At 36.2% G+C, this 22,298-nt stretch overlaps 1 protein-coding gene and 1 long non-coding RNA gene across 2 annotated transcripts in view; one reads left to right on the top strand and one right to left on the bottom strand.

Annotated features, from left to right (window-relative positions):
* si:ch211-186j3.6 overlaps positions 1-22,298 on the top strand; it is a 435,691-nt gene that overhangs the window by 338,441 nt on the left and 74,952 nt on the right. Inside the window, exon 23 of the mRNA XM_001920953.7 lies at positions 6,332-6,546. Coding sequence (XP_001920988.3) covers positions 6,332-6,546 — 215 coding nt within the window. The remainder of the gene's footprint in view (positions 1-6,331; positions 6,547-22,298) is intronic.
* LOC141375125 (uncharacterized) lies at positions 14,899-17,770 on the bottom strand. Its single transcript, XR_012382644.1, has 2 exons — positions 16,832-17,770; positions 14,899-16,178 (listed from the first exon to the last, which is right to left on the bottom strand). It is a non-coding gene; the product is annotated as an uncharacterized lncRNA (long non-coding RNA).

Genomic DNA, 22,298 nt, shown 5'->3' with positions numbered 1-22,298 from the left:
TTGTGTCTTCGGGGAATAAAAAAGCTGTCAAACTTGCCGTTCGCACTGTTTTGTGCTATTTAACATTTTTTGCTCGCAAACAACATGCCCTGAAGAAACTCAAAATGCGGGATCAGCAAACATTTTGCTTTACATCTTTACGCTCCTTTGCTCAGCCTTTTCTCAGACCAGCATCAATTTTCTCTTTTGCTTCAGTGGGACTGTCTTTTTCATTGATCCTGTCAAATAATTTGATCTCCACATTGAATTGGCCACTCAAAGCCCCCCTTCATCCATCCCTTAAACCCTGACGACCGACTCCAACCAGATCGCAGGGTTTATGTATTACTCAATCCTAAACAGAAGTCATCTGACACAGTTTCAAGAGGGTCTTCTCCGTGAAACTTTAGCTTAAAAGGGTATCTTTCCCCAGACGGAGTTACTTTATTGTATCGATTCGGGCGGTTTGAAATGTTGTCTTATTGCAAGCAGATTGGCTCCTCTGTCTTGCTGGATTTGTGTCTTGGGAGAGCATTAGTCGCACCAGGCTAGAAATTTGTCCAAATCCAGCTCGCTGTGAGGCTGACAGTAATCAATGGGCCAACATTAGAAATGTAATATCTGTGCCATTATCATGGAAAGTTTTCTCTGTGGTGCGCATTACTCTTCCATACCGCACGTGCATCCATCTCAACACGCTTGATGGATGAGTGGAGAATGACTGTGTGACACACCATCTGAAATCTTTGAACAGATTCCTGTAAACTTTGGCATCTTATGAGAATGAATTTAAAAGGAAAAACTCCCTGCACTTTTTTGAAATTGGGGTTTTTGTTTTATTCTGCAGGGAAGAAACTCAGTAACACTTTAAAACAGACCATTTCTTAATCTGCTAACATATGAGTGAACATTACTTGTACATGATTTATTAGTCATCATTTATTAATTAAATAAATATAATTTATTATCAAATAGTTTAACATTTAACAATGTATTATGCCAATCCTAACTTCACAATAGTTATTATAATAGTTTAATTATAAATATTATTAATTAAGATAGAGATCAGAGGGTCTCTTACAATTAAAGGGCTAAACCACTCATACAGTTTGTTTTGGAATATTTCGAGGATTAATTGGAGATGGTCAATCCCTCTCAAACCACTCTGCGGTAATTCACACCCTGTCTACAAGTAGACACACCTACTATTGCTCATAACTGTGCAATAAACATCACACATGATCTAAATGGCTGTAATCATATCATGTCACGCAGCAGTTTTATGTTCAACGTCGACAGAAAAATTGCCTGCTGCTGGAATTGCTAGAATAGATTTGGCAGTGATCAGAACTCCATGCAGTGTGACGGTCAGTCCTATAAACACATATTCGCTCATCTTCTGCTGTGCCATGTTGTTTTAGTAAACACAGGAGTAGTTTTGACTACCGCACAATGCAATTAGAGCTCCCTTAATGCGTTTGATTGCTTTATTGGATGCATTGACCTGCCTGACTGTCTTTCTTTCTCTCATTTGTCATAAGTGCACCGAGGGCGTCATCCCATGTCATTTTCCCTTTCAATCTGGCAATTAGAACTTCAGCTATGAGGGAGACAGTGAGAGGAGAGAAAGAAACAAAGACAGAAAGAAGACAGACACACAGAGGGAGGATGACGATAGACCCATGCATTTTTCAAAGACTATGATTAGACTTGCCAAAGAGGCAGTGAGGCAGGGGATCTGATGGCACAGCAGTGCTTGGGTGGCAAACCAAAAAAAAAGCAATTTGTCATTGATGTTTCTGAGCAGATGATGCTGTTTGTGGGCTGAATCGAGAGTGTACGCAACAGGTGGGACTGATCCGTCAGAAAGCAGAACAAGAGAGCTGTTGATTACTGTTTGAGTCATGCCAATACGTATGCATATGAAGAGCATCTTTCATATGGAAATGTCTGATGGCAAAGAGATGCACAGCATCAGACTGGTATTGTATGGTTTAGTGTGGTTCCAGTTTTACTGTTCTGCGAGGAATGGTGTTTGGGAGATTCTGCTGATGAGAAAAGCTTTTGCTAGAATACATTTACATGATTTAAAGTTCAAAAGGCATTCTTTTTGTCATGCTACACATCGCAGCAGCTACCATTTCCACACTGAAATGCTCTTTCTTTTCTGAATGGTCTGTCGGCAAAGTCTGTTGTGATTGGTCAGTCAGTTAGAGCAGTGGTCATCAACCTTTTTATCACAGAAGACCGGTCAACGCTTGACAATTTTCACGTCAATTGTTGGGGGGCGGGGTGGAGGTGTTTGCTAGGCGACCATCAACCGTTTTCCCAGAGGAAGACAAGCTGACAAAACATTGCTGTCACTCTGATACAAGTTTTATTTATGGAAAAAAATTACAAAGCACTGCAGTGTTTTGGAGTTCTGTGTTTGTCTGAAATATTTAGTCTTACCGGAATGTATTTCTTCCATTATCAATAAAATTTTGTCACATGAGTCACTTAATTGGTTTGGAAGTTGTGAGCACATCATGCTGCACACCTTCATTTAAAACAACGAAATTGTGCGAACTCTAGAAAAGACACAACATGCGAAAGGCCCCTGAAAGACAGCCATAATTTGGGATCTCCATCAGTTGATCTTCTTGCACAGACATGGTGGATTCACCTGATTTGTTGACAAATGGGTTGACGATTGGCAGTTCGTGGGTCATTCACTGAGCCTTTTCCCCTAAGCAAAGAAACTTTCCAAAGAAGTCTGTTTCTTTCTCATTCTGCTGCTTGTGGGTTCAATTTTGGCACTCAAGTGAACAAGATGTAACGAAGAGAATATGAACATTTTTCAAAATAAAAGACTTTTCAAAATAAAAGTTTGTTTAGACTCATTAAATTAATGATTTACCCATAATCGTAAAAGTTTTCTTGGGAAGGTGAACTTCTCATTGATCACCTCAGCTCTTAAATGTGGTACAACACCATTCTTATAAAAACTAGGCACCAAGGACATTATATTAATAATGATTAGGTATTAATATTTCCCTCTTGATATAATTCGCTACAAAATATTAACAACATTTAACATAATTTGTTTAAATTAATATTGGCTTAGCATAATTTTGCTTCACAAGTAACTGTAAACAGCATTACGTCTATGTTAACTATAACTGTAAGTCCCTTTTGGGTTATTTTTTTCTTTCTTAAAAATACAATAAGTTGAAGCAAATGTATTAAACGTGACATGAAAAAAATAATTGATCCAAAATAGATAAAAATAAACTGTTTATATAAATTTGCCGGTAATATCCATAGAAACAACATTTAAAGTTTATATTATGAGTTTATGTTATGAGTTGAGAGTGTAGGAACAGTGAGTATGTTTATATGGACATCAATAGTAAGAGTTTAAGACATTAAAACAATACTTTAATTAAGAGTCTACCATGTAAACAGAGATTTTTGATTCGTTTAATCTGATTAAGGTCATAATCAAACAAAACAGAAAGGGAATTAAGACATTTGGAGTATGCCAATTTTAGTCGCACTATTGAAGTGCTGGACAAACATGTAAACACCACAATCAAACTATTACCATCATGTTAAATGACAAATTAAAAATGAAACACTGAAATGACATGAAAACTCCAGAGAAAACATGGCATCACATAGTGCATTTTTTTCTGCATAAATTCTGCTATATAACTTGAATGTTGTGTTTTTTAACGCCCATTTATGTGTTACATTAATGAGAACATAAGGGTTCAACAAAAGTTTATGCAATTGACAAACAACCTCATTGCTCACAACAGGTGTCCTTGCACGTTTATTAGTTATTATTGAGCAGAAAATGAATGAGTAGCATGGTAGGATGTGCAAATGGTACTCAAACACAAGTATTCTCACTTGAAGATTTCTAATTCATTTATTTATTTTCATTTAACTGTAAATTAAATGCTTGTAGGATAGTATAAATTGTATTCTGGTAATTTAATATAACCATTTAATGAATAAATGCAATGACTAATATGTGAGGAAGTGTTTTTTTTCTTTTTTTTCTCGTTACTCTAAGTGGATTTTTCTCTCCAAATGCCCATAGGGTATTGTCCATAATAAGGGAAATCTATTGAATATAAAAAGGCTCACATTTATTCATTAATACCCATGCTATTTTAAATTGCATTCTGCTATTTAGTTATTGGTCCATTTCCTCAGTCTTCGCATATCTTGCATGAATAAAATATCAATAATTATGTGTTACATGTTTATGAGTGGTGTCACGTTGGTAAGCACAATCGCCTCACAGCAAGACGGTTGCTGTGCCCAGTTTGAGCCCAGTCTGGGTCAGTTGGCTTTCTGTGCAGTTCTGTTTTCCACAACAGTCCAAAGACATGCGGTATAGGTGAATTGAATAAGCTAAATTGGCCGTAGTGCATGTGTGTGAGTGCAAAATTGTATGTGTGTTGCCCAGTGATGGGTTGCAGTGATCTGCTGCATAAACATAATGCTGCATACGTTGGCAGTTCATTCCATTGTGGCGACACCAAATAATAAGACTAAGCTGAAAAGAAAATGAATCAATGAGTGAATGTTCCAAATGTACCAATTGAGACTGATGACATGTTAATCAATTTCAGATAATTAGCAATCTGATAATGCTGTCCACTGTGGATGCAACACAACATAACAACAGCACCATGACCTTAAAAAACAAGCATGTTAATGTGTTAATGGCATCCATGCTTAATTTATTTTATGTTGTTGCTTATGCTGTCTATATGTTATCATCATGACTAAGTAAAAGCTAATTATATGCTAAAGCTAAATAAATGCTAAAAACAAACTTCCTTAAATTCCTATAAATAGCTTATAGCCTCCTCAATCTTGCGTATTACTCTGCCAACATAAAGTGACAGAAGGTCAATAAAATCACTACAATTTGACAAATATTGCAGCTGTTGGATAACATATTGTACTTTTGAGGCTTTTTTAGGTAAGTATGTTGTTGTTTAGCTTGCAACTGTGCAGCATATTTATAATGATAGCGCCTATTTTAAATAAGGCATCTGTCAGCCTGTCATATTTAGCAGAGCAAAGATGGTTGGTTTTGGCAACAGAGTTGATCAAATCATTATTAAACTGTCACATTCAATCTCTCTCTCTCTCTCTCTCTCTCTCTCTCTCTCTCTCTCTCTCTCTCTCTCTCTCTCTCTCTCGCTCGCTCGCTTTTGTATCTTGTACTGCTGTATTTATACCATAGTAAAAGAGTGTGTTGAGTGTGAGATGGGACTCCCAAATCAGGAATGTATGTATTTTGTGTTGGCCACTCTTTGTATAACCCTGAAGTATGTTTTGGTTGGCCGTCTGTTTCTAATGAGTCTTCTGTTTTCATTACTGTAGACTAGTTCAGTAAAAAAAAAGAAAGAAGAAATGCCTGCATGTGTTTAGCGTTTTTCCTTAATCGCAAACACAACAGTAATCTGGTAGTGTTTGCACTGCTTTAGCCTTTTCAGGGTTAGTTAAAATGATAATCTGATTTCAACAGAGAAATACTGAAAAAATATCTGTAGACTAACAGCATTTCATGCTGTTCAGCCTTATAATGTTAAAATGAGAGCAAAATCACCTGTTTTGTCTTCACTTAAGGAATTACGCTAGAATCATTCAAACTTTTGCTCTAAAGTGATGTTTGTGACATAGCAACATTTTCCGCTGTTCTGACATCATCTGCAGATGTGAATGAATGGCAGAAGAAAGTAGTTACTCATTCAAAAACATTTTTAAGACTTTCTGTGTTTTTTTCTGTACATAGCCCCTTGGATTATTCGCCCCTTTCTTTATTTTTCAAGACCCTTTTTTACACTTAAAGTGACATTTAAAAAACTATTGAAAACAAATAAAGCTTAAAGGGGCTAATAATTTTGACCTTAAAATGGTTAATAAAAAATGTTTAACTGCTTTTAATCTAGCCAAAATAAAACAAATTAGACTTTCTCCAGAAGTAAAAAATATTATCAGACATACAGTGAAATTTTCCTTGCTCTGTTAAACATCGTTTGGGAAATATAAAAAAAATAAATAAATCAAAGCGGGGCTAATAATTCTGATTTCAACTGTATATATAGCTTAAAAATATATATTTATAGATATATTTTTAAGTTTGTTACATTTGAATTCATGGCTTTTAAAGATTGTGCTGTCTGACTACACTAAATCTGTTTGTCTCTTTTTATTTTTTATTTTCCTTCTGGGTCCAGTACAGTCTAGTAGCATGTGTAAAAAAAAAAAAAAAGAAAGAAAGAAAAAACGGACTCATACTGTTTTTAATAAGAGCTTTTGATTTCCTGTGTGCATACCATAGATGCCAGTGCCCGGCTCAGTTTGAGGGACCCGAATGCCAGCAGACAAAACACAGTTTCCATGGCAACGGCTATGCTTGGTTTCCCCCTATAAGGCCATGCTTCGAGAGCCACCTCTCGCTGGAGTTCATCACAGAGGTGGCAGATGGTTTGCTGCTCTACAGCGGACCTCTCTCTCAGCTCCAGCCATGGGAACCGGAGGACTTCATGGCCATAGGTAACCCACACACACACTCGATCACCACAGTCATGCCGCGGGTCGTGAGGCAGGGGAAGGGTATTGTGAATGTGCATTAAGACCGAACATTGCTTCAGTGTCTACATCATTCTTTCATATTGCCAACTGAACCTCTGGCACATCTTCTCATCTCCCAGTTGGACTGCATACCGAGAGAGGGGAATGGGGAGGAAAAAAAGGGGGATAATATATTTATTTTAGACAGCAAGAGATGAAGAGACTCCTTTGCGTCTCTCCAGCAGGATTTAGTGTTTCTAATAAAAAAAAAAAGTTTTATTGCTGTAACATTTTCTTACTCAGGGGAGATCTGCTATCATATAACAAGCTAAGCTCAGAGCAAAATATAAAAATATCGCATTATTTCCGTTTGTTTGCATGTGTGTGTCATAAATTCTGCAGGATTGCTGTTTGTGCAGCTATTGTAGCTCATTAGGGGTTAACGAAGACTCTCATTATATCAGTAAAGGCTTATTTGTCATTCATCTGGGAGAATGATTACAATGGGGCATACACATTTAGAGCCTTAATGAACTCACAGATCAGCCTACGTGCCGAGCATACGTTCATTGGAGACTTTGCTGCTCTCGATTGGTTCAATGATGTGTTGGTAAAGACGGATAAGCAGCAGATAAGGCCATGTGTGAGTGTGATCAGTTCTGAACATTTGGAGGGAACATGAAGAGGGAGGGATGGATGGCAGGCAGCGGATCTGAGGTGAGAATAAGAGACTGACAGGGAGTGAAAGATGAAGATAAAGTGTAGTGTGCGTCTGTGGACAGGGTTTCAAGACAGCTCCTGCAGGAAAGAGTGGTGAAGTGGTGGGGATCTGTGTGAGCTTCACTTTCAGGGTGAGAGTAATGGTCAAACACCACTTTTGCAACAAAATTCAGTGCAGAGCTTGGGACTGCCAGGGATCTTTGGATTTCTGTCAGTCTGCTCCCTGATCCCCCGGAGTAGAAAGACAAATGAACTGTTTGCTATTACATGAACAACTATGCTGTTTTTGCAAACAATAATTTTGTTTGTAATGGTTTAAGGTATACTAATATTAAGTTTGTTAATGATTATTATTTTACATTTTAGTCATTTAGCAGACACTGCTGTCTTTATACTTTATAAATATAAATATGCAAATAATAAACACTACTAATAATAACATTGTACAACTAACTGTCTTGAATAAACTGAATAAAGCCCCCCGAGATGAAGTATAGAACTGGTGGTTTTTATATTTATGTAGGAAATAATAATTTTTGTAACATTTTAAGCCTTTATTTATTTATTTATTTATTTATTTATTTATTTTCAGATGTAAAGATATGTGTGTATTGCTGTACATCCTGTGTGTATTAAGCAGTGTTTAAGCATCTTCCGGTTCTGTGAAGGCGCATTCTTTAAATTACGCACTCTTTAAATTACTGAAACTCTAAGCCATTGACTTTAGACTATTTTTTTTTTTGTTGGACAGTTGTGCAGTCTATTTCATTTGCCAATAATGTATCTTAACACACCTCTTTTTCAAACCAGCAAATAGATTTGCTATTTAAACAATGTGGCACAAAATGTGAAAATGACAATTGCGCTGGTCTGAAAATATCAGCAAATCACGTCCTACACAGGTTGTGCCTTTTGCGCCGGGTGTATGATATGGCCCTGGCAGTCATTTTAGTGGCATAACCTACAGTTGAAGTCAAAAATCTAAGCCCTCTTGTGATTTTTTTTTCTTTTTTTAAATATATGCCAAATGATGTTAAACAGAGCAAGGAATATTTCACAGTATATTTTATAATAGTACTTTCTTCTAGAGAAAGTCTTATTTGGTTTATTTTGGGTCGAATAAAAAAAATAATAAATAAGATTAATATTATTATCCCACTTAAGCATTTTTTTTTTTTTTTTGATTGTCTACAGAACATTTTCCAGTGTTAGGTTTCGGCTGGAAGGGCATCCGCTAGGTAGAACATATGCTGGATAAGTTGGCGGTTCATTCCGCTGTGGCGACCCCAGATTAATAAAAGGACTAAACCGAAATGAAAATGAATGAATGAATTCAGAACAAACCACTATAATACAATGATTTGCCTAATTGCCATAACTTGCCTAGTTAACCTAATTAACCCAGTTAAGCCTTTAAATGTCACTTTAAGTTGTATAGAAGTGTCTCGAAAATATCTAGTTATAAGATAAGAAAAATATTTTTAAAAATCAGTTATTAACAATGAATTATTAAAAATATTATGTTTAGAAATGTGATGAAAAAAATCTCTCTGTTAAACAGACAATAGGGAAATTATATATACAGGGACGCATATAATTGAGGAGGGCTAATAATTCTGACTTCAAATGTACATCACATTCTTTAAACATTTATATGCATCTAACCTATGCCCTACTGCTAAACCTGAGCATTTTACAGTATAAACATTAGATACTGTATAACGGAGATTAAACAACTTTTTTTAGACCAGTTGAATGATTTTTTATGAGCAACAAACTCAGAAGTATTGCATTACAGTATGTATTATAGTGAAACTCTAGTGCTAGGCTCTCTTGAGTCTTGTGACCAAATAATGTTTGGATTTATCTATTGAACATATGACTGTGTTCAGTTTCACTAAAACAGTTTCACATAAACCTATTGATTGATTTCAAAAGATGTATTTTTTTTCTCTCTCCGTTTTGACCTTCCATTCACTGATGCAGTGTTTTACGCAACAAAACATATCTTTTTAAAAATACTCTTCTAAGTAGACTTAAAGATGCCATTTTCTGTAAAAATGGAAGCTTTTGAAAATTATGACTTTTTTATCATGTGGCCAACCTGACTAAAATGGCAAAACAGTATCATATACCTTTTACTTTAGGTGCGCCGCTTTATGGCAGCATTGTTAAAGACTAATGATAGTTTGTAAAACTTTTAAATGACATTTCTAATTGAAACCGCATTAGTGTATACAGTATGTAGTCTAGGAAAACAAGACTTTTTAATATGTTATACTGTTTTCTGACCAGTTTTTGCAGCAAAATATCTGTCACAATATTTTTAAGAGTCTGTTACCTGTTTTATCACGTTGGCGTTGGGAAGTGGTTAGGTTTAATAAACACCTTGCTATTGTGTGATTCATGTGAGTTTCTGTTCATTTTTTTTTTCTTTTTGATTGTATTGATCTGCACTGTAAAAAATGCTGGGTTTCACACAACTGATTTGTGTTGAGACAACATGAATGAATTAAGTTAGCTTATTAGTTTGTACAAATTAAGTGGGCTGAACATTAATCAATTAAGTTGACCTAAAAAACTCAAAAAGTGTGTTGTTTTAGTTCATTTTTAATAAGTAGCTTGAACAAACAGCAAATGTTATTTTGAGTGTGTGGTACTTGATCGGTGCTGTCAAATGTTGATGTTTCAAGGTTTTATTGACATTTTTACTCATTTGAAAGATCTATTTAGTCTTTGTTAATCCTGTTCTGCATGTGATATTTCTTATGCAATATTTATTAGCTAAATATTGTTTCAAACTACTAGAAATGTTAGTATACACTCAAAAAATACTTGTTTTCTGCTTGTTTAAACAAATTTAATATGAGTTAAAACATTTCTTAAGTTTTTTGGGCGGAGGACAACTTAAATTTTGTTTTATGTTCAATGCACTTAAACCTGTAAAAACGATTAAATTAACTTAATTTGTGTTGGGACATTATCAAGAATTGTGTGGAACCAGTACAAGTCAATTTGTTAAACTTTAGCCTAATTTTCACATTAAAAGGTGAAACAGAAAACACAAATGAATCACAAAATATGAGAACACAGACTTTTTTTGTAAAGAGTATCCATAAAAATAAACTATTTCTAGGGGTGCCAATGGTGTCAAAAAAGTGTTAACATGGGGTCCTGACCAACCATCCATAAAGTATGTGATGATCGAGGAGTGTGAATGTGTTGCAATATCAATCTCTGGTTAGTCATTTTCAGGAGTGCTGTAGAGACAATTAGATTGAAACTGGCCACTGGCTCCAGCTCCAGAAAGAGGGGTGTGTGTGCGAGAGAGAGGGGGGTTGAGTAGGTCTAGTAAGGACATGCGGCAAACAGAAAAGGAATCTGACAGAGCCGAGATGGAAGGAGAGAAAGAGTATAGTGGATGAGAGAGAGAGCATGGGAAGAAAGTCAGATTAAATAGATAAAAGAGGTGCAGATTTGAAGGAACAGCTGAGGAGGAACTGTAAGTGGCGCAGCTCAGACATGAATTAAACGGAGAAAGAAGTTCATGTCTGGGTGAGAGACGAAAATGAACGGGAAGGTGGAACGAAGGCAGGAAGCGGGCGATGAATAATGATGAATGGCAGTGCGGAGGACGGAGGAACAAGCGTAGCCACAGTTGGAGTCTTTCTCTCTCTCTTTTTCTTACTCTCTCTATCCAGCCCTCCTTGCCTTTACTCTATCAGACCTTATTACTTACTGCTGTTCTTCACCGTGGCCTATTAAACCTTATCATTGGCCTACTGCCTGCCAGTTTTACGCCTCTGCTCTTCTTATTACAGACACTCATGACACTGATACTACAATGCAGTTGCACAGTGCTCACACACCCAAGGTCCTCCCACACAAATTCCCCTGTGCTGCTGCGTCCATTTGAGCATCGGCACTTCTGATTTGTTTATCAGTGCGTTTTGAATTTGTTAGTGGGCTGGAAAGCAATTTGTGACTTTTGCAACACGTCTAAGGTCAAGAAGTAGCGGGCATTTTAGCTGTAAAATCTTTGGTTTTAAATAGAAATTGACATGAAACTCCTGTCTTGGCATATTGATATTCCAATTAGATTTGTAAATAACTGAGTTAACATACATTTTCCTTTTAAGCCATATGCATATTAAGGCACGTGCATCTTTTTGCCTTGGGTGATTCGCACATCAGTCGAAGTGCTCCAGGCGCAGCAGCGTGGATTTTAAAACGAGGAACGAGCATGAAATCCACACGTGGCGTCTTTATTAAAGAGCAACCGTCTTTATACACCTCCAGCATTAAATCCTCCTCCTAAACACACTTTTTCTCATTACAGGCCGGATTCATTTTCTCTAGACAACCTCAGACCTCCTCCTCGATTTATTTCCTTTGATGGAAATGGGCACCGATACGCGCTTTAAGACTTCATGTCACTTGGGTCTTATTGCTGGTTACAATTTCTTTTCAAGGTTAGACAACTATTTGGGTGGCGAGCATGTCGAATCAATAGACAAATTAGACTGACAAATCTAATTTATTTGATTAAGGACACTTATTGAATGATAAGCAGCCTCATGAGGTCATTTACCGATGACTGAACAGACTTGTGGACATTGAAGATGCCCAGGGACATTAAGAACATTCTCGTGTCTTTTGCACTTTTAGCGAAAGCTGTTGTTTACATTGGTTTCAGAGGATATTCAAGCACAGATACAAAACATGTCATTTATATCATGTTTAATCTTCTTAATTCCCTTCTTAGACTTTACAGACCTGAAACTTGCCTATAGCACTTATTCATTGTTGCTCTTGGTTGTGTAAATTGCTTCCTTGTCCTCATTTGTAAGTCGCTTTGGATAAAAGCGTCTGCTAAATGACTAAATGTAAAATGTAAAAATGTAATCTAAAACATGTCAAACGGTCTCAAATAAATGCTGATCTATTAATGTTTATGAACATATATAATGTATAAAAAAAAGTGCTGAACAAATAATATTTTTCTGAAAAAAAAGAGCTTTTCACCTGCTACTTCATTTTACTTTGTGTCAGCTGCTTGAGCCTCTGAGCTTTCTGCAGCTGCTGGTTTTAATTTTATAATTATAATTATCATCATCATTATTATTATTCATTTATTTTCTTTTCGGATTAGTGCCTTTATTAATCCGGGGTCGCCACAACGGAATGAACAGTCAACTTATCCAGCATTTGTTTTGCGCAGCGGATGCCCTTCCAGCTGCAACCCATCACTGGGAAACACCCATAAACACTTATTCACACACATACACGACAGACAAATTAGCCTACCCAATTCACCTGTACTGCATGTCTTTTGATTGTGGGGGAAACCGGAACACCCATAGGAAACCCACGTGAACATGGGGAGAATATGCAAACTCCACACAGAAATGCCCAGCCGAGGCTCGAACCAGCAACCGTCTTGCTGTGAGGAGATTGTGCTACCCACTTTTATCTAGTTAATGCTACCCATTATTATAATTTTATGAAGTTTTATTTATGATTAAAAATTTACTGATCCATGGTAGTTAAACTGTTTATTTATTTATTTATTTATTTATTTGTATATATTTTATTTGTTTATTTTTTTATAAATAGCAAAATAGACAGGCTAGAATAAATTAAGATCAACAGTGATTATAACATGAATAAAGATTTTCTGAAATCAAACATTCCTCTGTCACTAAAATTAAATTTGGACAAGTTCACTGTTCACACAGCATGCTCCTCAGCAAAGATTTGCCTAGACATTTTTTGTTGTTTTTTATCGACTTGTAAAGTCAGTAAAAACTGCAAAGGTAGGTTCCAGTTAAATGGGGTTTCTCGGATAAAATTAAATAACTGTGCTTTAGAATATATAGTTGAAGTCAGAATCATTAGCCCACCTTAATTATTAACCCACCCTGTATATTTTTCCTCAATTTTTTTTCAACAAATTTCTAAACATAAAAGATTTTTTAAAATCTATCTAATATATATATATATATATATATATATATATATATATATATATATATATATATATATATATATATAATTTTTTTTTTTTTTTTTTTTACAGAGTAATAACTAGTCTAACTAAATATTTGTGTAATATACTGTAAAGGCCTAACTAGGGCAAATCATTGTATAATGATGGTTTGTTCTGTAGGTGATCTATTACATCAAATAGAACATGAGTAATCTTGACAAACTATACACTAGTCTAAAGCTACAACCCTACAAGCCTATGCAGCTAGTTGTTTTTCAATAGGAAGCTTATAAAGAATGTATTTGCTTAATTTGTGTTAGTTGTACAGAACATTTTGACATTTTGAAGGGTAAGAATCCTCAGAACAACATTCCACAGAGAACATTTAGTTTAATGACACAATAGTGTTGAATTATGGGTGGTTATTCGTTGTTTTTGTCACCATTTCTGTGTTGTTTACTGTACATCGTTTACTATGTTATTTGCAAACGAAAAAGGCAAATGCAAGACGGGGCTATTAATATTGACCTTTAAATGGTTCTAAAAAATTAAAACTGCTTTCATTCTAGTCGAAATAAAACTAAGACTTTTTCCAGTTGAAAAAAATATATATATTATAGGAAATACTGTCAAACTACTGAAAAAATTACTGTCAAAATTACTGTCAATTCCTTGCTAATATTCCTTAAACAAAATTTGCAATATATCACTAGAGAGCTAATAATTTTGACTGCATGTACAAATATTTGAAAAATGTTTATGAAATATAGTAAAAAAAGACTCTTATACTTCTGTCAGGATACTTTCTGATAGGACTTCGCAGCGACGCCATCCTTTTTTAAATTGTAAGTTGTTCTGTAATTTTGATCTCTACAGTGTTTGTGTTTGCGCCAGTGAAACAAAAAAAACAAAAAAAAAGCAATGTCTGGTTCCTAAGTGTTTATGAATGTGTTTGTGAGCTTTTGGGCACACAGACACTCACTCAGGAGGAGTGTCTGGCAGATGAAAGTGAGCGCACAGATACAGTTACACCCAGAGTGTGATGCACACATTACGGTCAATTTGCAGAAACCTGCTTCACAGTGAACCCTCTCAGACTCATCATGCCACAGCAGCTCTCAAATATCCCTTTCAACTTCCAGTGTTTCAGCTCATTTCCTGAGCCGCAAATGGGAGGGCCACTGGGTGGGGTTTTCAGGGTTCATATGCCATCGGCCCTCCTGCTCGTCCCTCAGGACCTGCAAAAAGAGAAGCCATTTCACATGCTTAAAAAGAGAAATACATTTGGGGGACATCTGAGGGGAGGCGGTCGGCCTCCCTTCATCTTCCCCCCCACTGACAGAGGGATTAATGTGCAGTGATGTCGCAGAGAGACCAGCATGAATTAGGGATGAGGAGCAGAAAGCATAGGCGACCCCCTGTGACTGCAGAGGGATCGTTTCTGAGAGCTAAAACGTGTTGCAGTCTAATTACCTATTCAGATTGTGTTCCCTGTATATGACATTATTTACATATGTAACACGGATGGTGCTGGCCAGTGGTCTAGAGCAGACCATATGCCCCTTCAACCTGCTTTTATTCTCCGCTTCTCTCTGCACATTAGAGGATTCAGGTACTTGCATTATTTTGTGTGTGTTTTTCCTTTCGGACATACTCATGGTAAAGTTTTTTTTTTTTTTTAGTTCTTTGCTTAGGGATTAAAGGTGCTGTAAGTGACTGTCTTCAGAAATATTTTTTCAAGAGTTTACATTTAGCTGATGATTGGTTATAAAGCTTGTTTGGCATGCTGTCCTGGGAGAGAGCCCTGAGCTCATAAGATCCTCAAGCCCGGGTAGTTGAGCTTAGGTAGATCTCGAGAACTCCCCTGCTGTAGTAGTTGATGAACAGTTAGTGATTGCTCTTAAGAGATAACTACCTACTAGGAGCATTTCTATGGTGCCGATTTGAATTAGACAATTAACTTAAGTTGCATGTTTTTGGATAGTGGGAGGATCCTGGGGGAAACCCACGTGAGAAAACTTGTAAACTCAGGGAGAACTTGTAAACTCCGCACAGAAACATCGGCTGGCTTGGTAAGGACTAGAACCAGTGACATTCTTGCTGTGAGGCAACAGTGCCAACCACTGGGCCACCGTGCCACCCATCTAGGAAAGGACGAGAAGTAGGGGTGTAAGGGGGTTTCTTCAAAACGAAGATGACTGTCATATAAACCTTAGGGTATTTATAGTGGCTTAGGAATCATCTGACTGATGAATCATAAATTAAATAATGCGGGCCCGGCTGGAAGCAATCATAAGCATGTGATCCTCTCGAAATTAGTTTATAAATAAACTTTACTTGTTTTGCTGGTCAGAATTTGTTGGGATGACAATTCCCGTATTTCTGATAAGTAGCCCAAACTGTCTGCGTACCGGTTTACGCAGATCTGCCGTTTGTACGTGCATGTGCACCACAATCATGAGCACATGAGAGAGAGTGACAGCGGTAAAAACAAAAGCTGAATCAAAACTTTTGAAAATCTTGAATCAATATGGTATTTACTTTTGCACGCTGAAGGAAGGATGACACCATGGCTGAAGTATTTCTTTTAAACAGATAATGTTTTGTTTTAAAACACTATTTTAGTCACGCAAAGCTTTTGTAGATTGTGTTGTTAAACAAACGAATTATATGCACGGAAGTGTTGTTCAGCCGCTGAAATCTTCCGGTAATAGATTGATGAGCCTATTTTCAGTTTTATTAGGCACGTTTTACAGCATCAATAATGTAGATTTTTATTTAGTTTAACAACGAAACATCAGTAAATAGCACTATTCCGCCTAGCCCGCTTCACTGAGGTGAAGTTGGTTTTGAATTCCCATCACATTGGTTAATTTTTGAACAATGACAGCCTGTGAAGTGCTCCCTATATTGTTTACAGCTACTTTGAATATTTGGTCTGAAATAGCATGTAAGTATGGCTTAGTAATAAGTGTAATTCCTGCACGTCAGGATGCAGGGTACTCAACCCTGTTCCTGGAGATCTATCTTTCTACAGAGTTCAGCTCCAACTCTGATAAAAACCACACATGAACCCGTTAATAAGGACCTGAACAGCACTTGATAATTACAGGCAGGTGTTTTTGATATGGGTTGCAACGGAAATCTGGAGGAAGGTACATCTGCAGGAACAGGTTTGAGCACCCCTGATCTAGTCGGTTGTTTACTGTCATTTTTAAGATGTGCATTTGTGATATCAGAAGGCATAGCTTTCTAATATAGCAACATATATTTATAATGTTTTAATGCATATTGTATACATTAAAAAGGGGGAAAACAATACATAGTTGCTTGAATGCTATAATATTTAAATAATTTCTCTTTAAAAATGTGTGGAGGTCACATGACCATCAGGAAGAACCAGGGAAGAACACAGTATCTCATTTCCCACAGGACGCGTTCTCTGGTCTCCACAAGAACACGAGTACATTCTCTGCTTTCTTGGAATTAAGAAACAGCCACTGTGTTTTTAAAGATATTATGCTAACGGATAGCCTTTTAGCAGATCACCTACTGCACCTTTAAAAATTTGAAATATCTGAGCCATGGTATACAGATGATTTGAACACTTTGTATACTGTTTGGAGCAGCATTTAGATCCAACTTGTACTTGTTTGAGGGTTACAGGTAAGAATTAGGTAAGCCAAAAAAAATGGTGCTAATTACAGCTATTTCAAAAACAGATACTGCCCGGCATTAAAGCAAAGTTCTAACAGAGACGCAGCATGCCTTATTAATGATTTATGGGAATGTGCATCTGAACTAACTTGTCTTGGGAAACGTTTTGGCGGAATTTCAGCATCACCTACTGCCAGAGATGTTTTGCATTTTCATTCAGACTGTCTGCAGTTTTGCTTTGTTCGTTCAGACTGTCTTCAGTTTTTGTTCAGACCATAAAGTAGGTCAGACCAAAACCAATAAATCCACTGCACACGACATGCAGACATGAATATCAGAATACGCCTCCTTGTGGCTGTCGCACAGAATTATCAGATTTGTTGTGCACCACGTGAGAGTGTAAAGGCAGCTTAAGGGGCCGATCACACTGAATGCACTTTTTGCATTGGCACCTTTTTTTGAATAATTTACTAACAGCAGCGAGCGTTTTGCGCACTGCTTATCCGCCCTGTGCCCCTTGCATTTTATCCGCCTGCTGCGCCTCACGTTTTTGTCCTTGCGCAATGTACGCTCGCAGTGAAAAAAAAAAAAATCTGCGGAATAAACACATTATGTCGTTTGCGTCTGTTTCACTCTCCAATCAAATGAAAGCAGAGGCTGGGTTTCCGTTGAGGTGCCTGCAGTGTTAGTGTTGTCAAGACAACAGCGGAGACTTTTGTAGATGGAGAAGAGACTAGTGGTTGCTGTTTTGAGTTATCTGGTGCTGTATTACTCACATATATTAAATATCACAAGATTATTAAATATTAAATTTTATTAATATCAAAGCAACACTCGTGCACACCACCCAGCTGATTGAGTCATTGCCTAGCAACATAGAGCGCACCATCAACATGGGCAGCAAAAAAGGCAGTGAGGTGTACCTTGCGGGTTTGCAGCGTAAAGGCGCATTCGGTGTGATCGGCCCCTAAGACATTTAGTCAAAACTTTATTTAAATGTAAACGATTGTAGATAACATTGTATTTTAAAAATAACAACAACATTAATTTGAATCTGGTCATTAATGGCAGTTATGTTAAACTTTTTGAGGTTGTGTTAATTATTAAAAACATATTGTTTTGATAAATAATTTTCTTAAATTACCCTCACTTTATTTATGTAACACTTTATATAATAGATGGATTGATTTGAAGGAAGGTGCCTTACATTATTGAGCATACCATAGTAATACCAGTGACACTTAAATTTCTCATATGAATCAGTTCTCCACTATTTTTTGTTTTGTTTTTGTTTTTTAGTATTGTTAGAACTTTTACATAGAAGAAAATGAAGCCTCAGCTCCACATCTACCTATTATGTTATCTACATGGACATGTTGTTCTTTGAATATGTTTAACAGCCAGAAAAAACTTCCAGAAAATTTGCTTCAAACTCAAATTAGTTTCAAGCTTATTTAATGTTGCCTGATTTAAAAAAAAAAAAAAAAAACCTAATTATTTGCTTGTGCCTATATTAGACATGAGCGATTAATCGAAAAATAATAATTGACATTCAGGAACTATAATCGATCTAATTTTTCCAGGTCTATGCTTGCTATTACTTTCCCTATACCTATTGTGGAGTCATGTGACCCTGCTCTGTTACTTTGCATTAAATGTAATGCATGTAATGCAATACTACATTACATGAAAATGATTATTATTTCATTTTAAAATTATTTACATAATATTATTATTTATTATGAGAAGATGCAGGAAATGCACTGTTTAAAATATTATTTACAGGATATGAGAGAGTTGTTTTATTTAGAAGAGGTTCTCCTTTTTTTATACTTTTAATATAAAAAGCACAGAAATAATTTATTCTGTTTCCAATAAATTAAATAAATAATTGTTCATTAACCATAATCAAGTTAAAGTTATCAATTAATCAAGATTTTTGAAATCTCCCAGCCCTAGCCTAAAATATATCAGTGATTTTACTCAGAGACTTTCACTCGTACCCTCATTTTAGTTCTTTCAAATCAATAGTAACCCCAGAACTGTGCCTTTCCCAACTCTCATCATGCTTCTGTTGGCCTGCCTTTCTCAATTCCACCTCATTCGTGCTCCACCTGAAATGTCATGTCAGCTGGAGCAGACACGATCTCTCTCTCAGTCGACAGATCTTCATGTCTGGGACAGGATTGGTGACAGCGTCATTGTAGGGCCGCAGTTCTCGGTTCTCAGGGGCTTCCCTCTGAAAAGAGCCCCTCAGCCCAGATTACTGCAGCACTGCTCCTCACCCAGCGTGTTCACTGTTATCTCCAGCTCAACACTCTGATCCCATCGGGAATTAGCTTGGAGACATCTTCAGTGGAACAGGAAGAGAGGAAATTCAATGAGACTGTCGGAAACTGCCAAGATAGGAACAGTTTAAGAAACTCTATAAGGAGTTTAGGAGTTCATTCAGCAGCGTGAAGCCAGGTAAAAATATAAAGGATCTGCAGGACTAGATAGGAATTTAAATTAGGTGAGTTATCAAATAATTATTGGCATTTTTGTTTGGAATGTTTAAATCTGAAATATCATGACTAAGCACAAAGGGAGGGTTTATAACAGTTCATGGTGTACTTCTGCTGAATAAAAATGTACAGTATGTCCTAACATTTTAAGCAATTAGGAGTAATTAACAAATTCTTGATCAAAGTGTAATTAAAGAGTAATTAAAAAAGTGCAAACACTCAATCAAATTTTGGAATTTAATATCAAATATATATTCAAATATATAGTCAAAATTATTATTTTTATTTTTCAAATATTTCCCGAGGGTGTCACAGTGGCACAGTGGGTAGCACAATCGAAGAAGGTCGCTGGCTTGAGCCTCGGCTTGGTCAGTTGGCATTTCAGTGTGGAGTTTGCATGTTCTCCTCGAGTTTGTGTGGGTTTCCTCTGGGTGCTCTGGTTTCCCCCACAGTCCAAATACGTACACTATAAGGGAATTGGGCAAGCTAAATTGTCCGTAGTGTATGTGTGAATGAGTGTATGTGTGTTTCCCAGTGATGGGTTGTAGCTGAAAGGGCATCTGCTACTTAAAACATATGCTGGATAAGTCGGTGGTTCATTCCGCTGTAGCGACCCCTGATTAATTAAGGGACAAAGCCAAAAAGAAAATAAATGAATATTTCCTGAATTATGAATTTTCCACAGTATTTTCTATAATAGTTTTATTATGAAGAAAGTCCCATTTGTTTTATTTATTCTCAAACATTTTTAAAGTCAATATTATCCCCCTTAAGCAATATTTTATTTCGATTGTCTAAAGAACAAACCATCTCAATGATTTGGCTAATTACCCTAACTTGCCTAATCAACCTAATTAATCTAGTCAAGCCTTTAAATTCCTTTACTACTTTAAACGATATTGTTGTTAAGTGAGTGAGTATAAATACCTGCGCAGCATCCTGGATGATAAACTGATCTTTGAGGTCAAAACAAATTTGATTTGTAAAAAGGCGAATCGATTGTTTTAGGGACATTTAATGTGGATAGGCCTCTTCTTAGGACATTTTATTCTCCTTTTATTAAGTCTCTTATATTTTGCAGAAATATGCTGGTATGGTAATATGGTGGTGACAAGTAAAAAAGACTTTTAAAAATTGTTCATCTATCACAGTATTGGCCAGAAGAATATTGGTCATGCCCAACAGAGCCTGGTTTCTCTCAGGGTTTTTTTTTCCCTTCACTTCGTCAATTGGTGAAGTTTCCTCGCCATTGTCACCTCTGGCTAGCTCTGATCTGCACTTGTGGATTTGCTCTTAAGTGTTTGAACTTTCAGTAGTAAAACTTAAACCACATTGAACTAAACAAAACTTTAACTCAGAAATCTGGACTTTACTAGAACTGTGTTAAGTTGCTTTGACGCAATCTACATTGTAAAAAGCGCTATATAAACATGAATTAAACTGGACATGTGTGTAAGGTAAGAGTCATAAAGAGAGCTGTCCATTTTAGCAGATGAGAATCAGGCGGTATACTTATTCTAGATGGACAAGGTCCAACAGATATTTGCAGGGGCGGACTTAACCAATAAGCGAGGTAAGCAGCCACTTAGGGCTCTGGGCAATTAGGGGCCCCCGATCAATGCCAAGAAGCCTATATTATTCATATAGCTCTTTTATACATTTTTTATCATATATTGTAAAAACTGTTTATAACTAATTTGACTTATTTTTCAAAACCGGGGGCCCCCCCCATGAATAATGGAACATTTCGTCCATACTGTACATGTGCTAGGTGTGAGCGCAGTGCTTTAATCAAAAACACTGCCAACCAGTGTTGCCAACCTAGTGACTTTTCAGACCCCTCTAGTGCCAAATCTAGTTTCAAAAAAGCGACTAGCGAATCTTTTCAGTGTTACTGGTGATTTTTAGAGACTTTCATGTGTCCCTGGTACTGTTCCTAGCGTTACTGTTTGCAACAAGTTTAAAAAAATACAATTTAATTATGGTTATTTTATTGTTTACTGTTATTTCTATGTTGTTCGAGTGTGACCTGTTGCTGTTAACTGTCAGCTATGGCTGTAAACCTAATTGCCCTTCGGGGACAATAAAGACATTCTAGTCCAACTCAATTCCACTTTAAGCATGAACTCTAGTATCTTGAGAAATATCTAGTGAAATAGTATGGGTCACACTTTGTTTTGATGTTCTGTTTGTTGAATTTAAGTTACATTGCATCTACATGCTAACTAATTTAAATTAAATTATAAGTAGATTGTTAGGTTAGGGTTATTGTACGTTGAAATGTACTTGCTAAGTTTCTTTCAGTCTGTTAAATGTCTGTTAAAGGAGCAGTATCAGCAGACATTAAGCAGACAGCCCACTAATACTCAAATGGACCATCAAAATAAAGTGTTACCATATTATGTACTGTCATCATGGCAAAGATAAAAGAAATCAGTTATTATAAATGAGTTATTAAAACTATTATATTTAGAAATGTCTTTCTATTAAATAGAAATCTTATTTCTATTAAATTTTCTTTTTATTATTAATATATTCTTTCTATTGTTATTCTGGTCAGCTACTAAATCTGACTTCAACTGTATATATCAATGTTATTCACACAGTACCTTTGAACAAATACTGCCTACTCTTTTAAATAAGCTTGTTCATTGACAATGATAGACTTTTCCTTTGCACAAAATATTATTTTTAGTGAAAAAATGTTTGATTTAATAAATGTCTTCGACAATGAAGGTGGTTGTTTAAAGAACTCTTCACTGAAAGGTTTCCCCAAGAACCCAATAATATTCTTCAATGGCTGCATCGCTGTGAAATCCCCTTTCTGTAACTTTTATTTTTAAGATTGTGTTTTCTGTTGAGGT

This window comes from Danio rerio, chromosome 7, assembly GCF_049306965.1.
Source record: "Danio rerio strain Tuebingen ecotype United States chromosome 7, GRCz12tu, whole genome shotgun sequence".
NCBI lineage: Eukaryota > Metazoa > Chordata > Actinopteri > Cypriniformes > Danionidae > Danio > Danio rerio.
The sequence above is the reverse complement of the archived record's forward strand: the minus strand, read 5'-3'. Positions and strand labels throughout refer to the sequence as shown.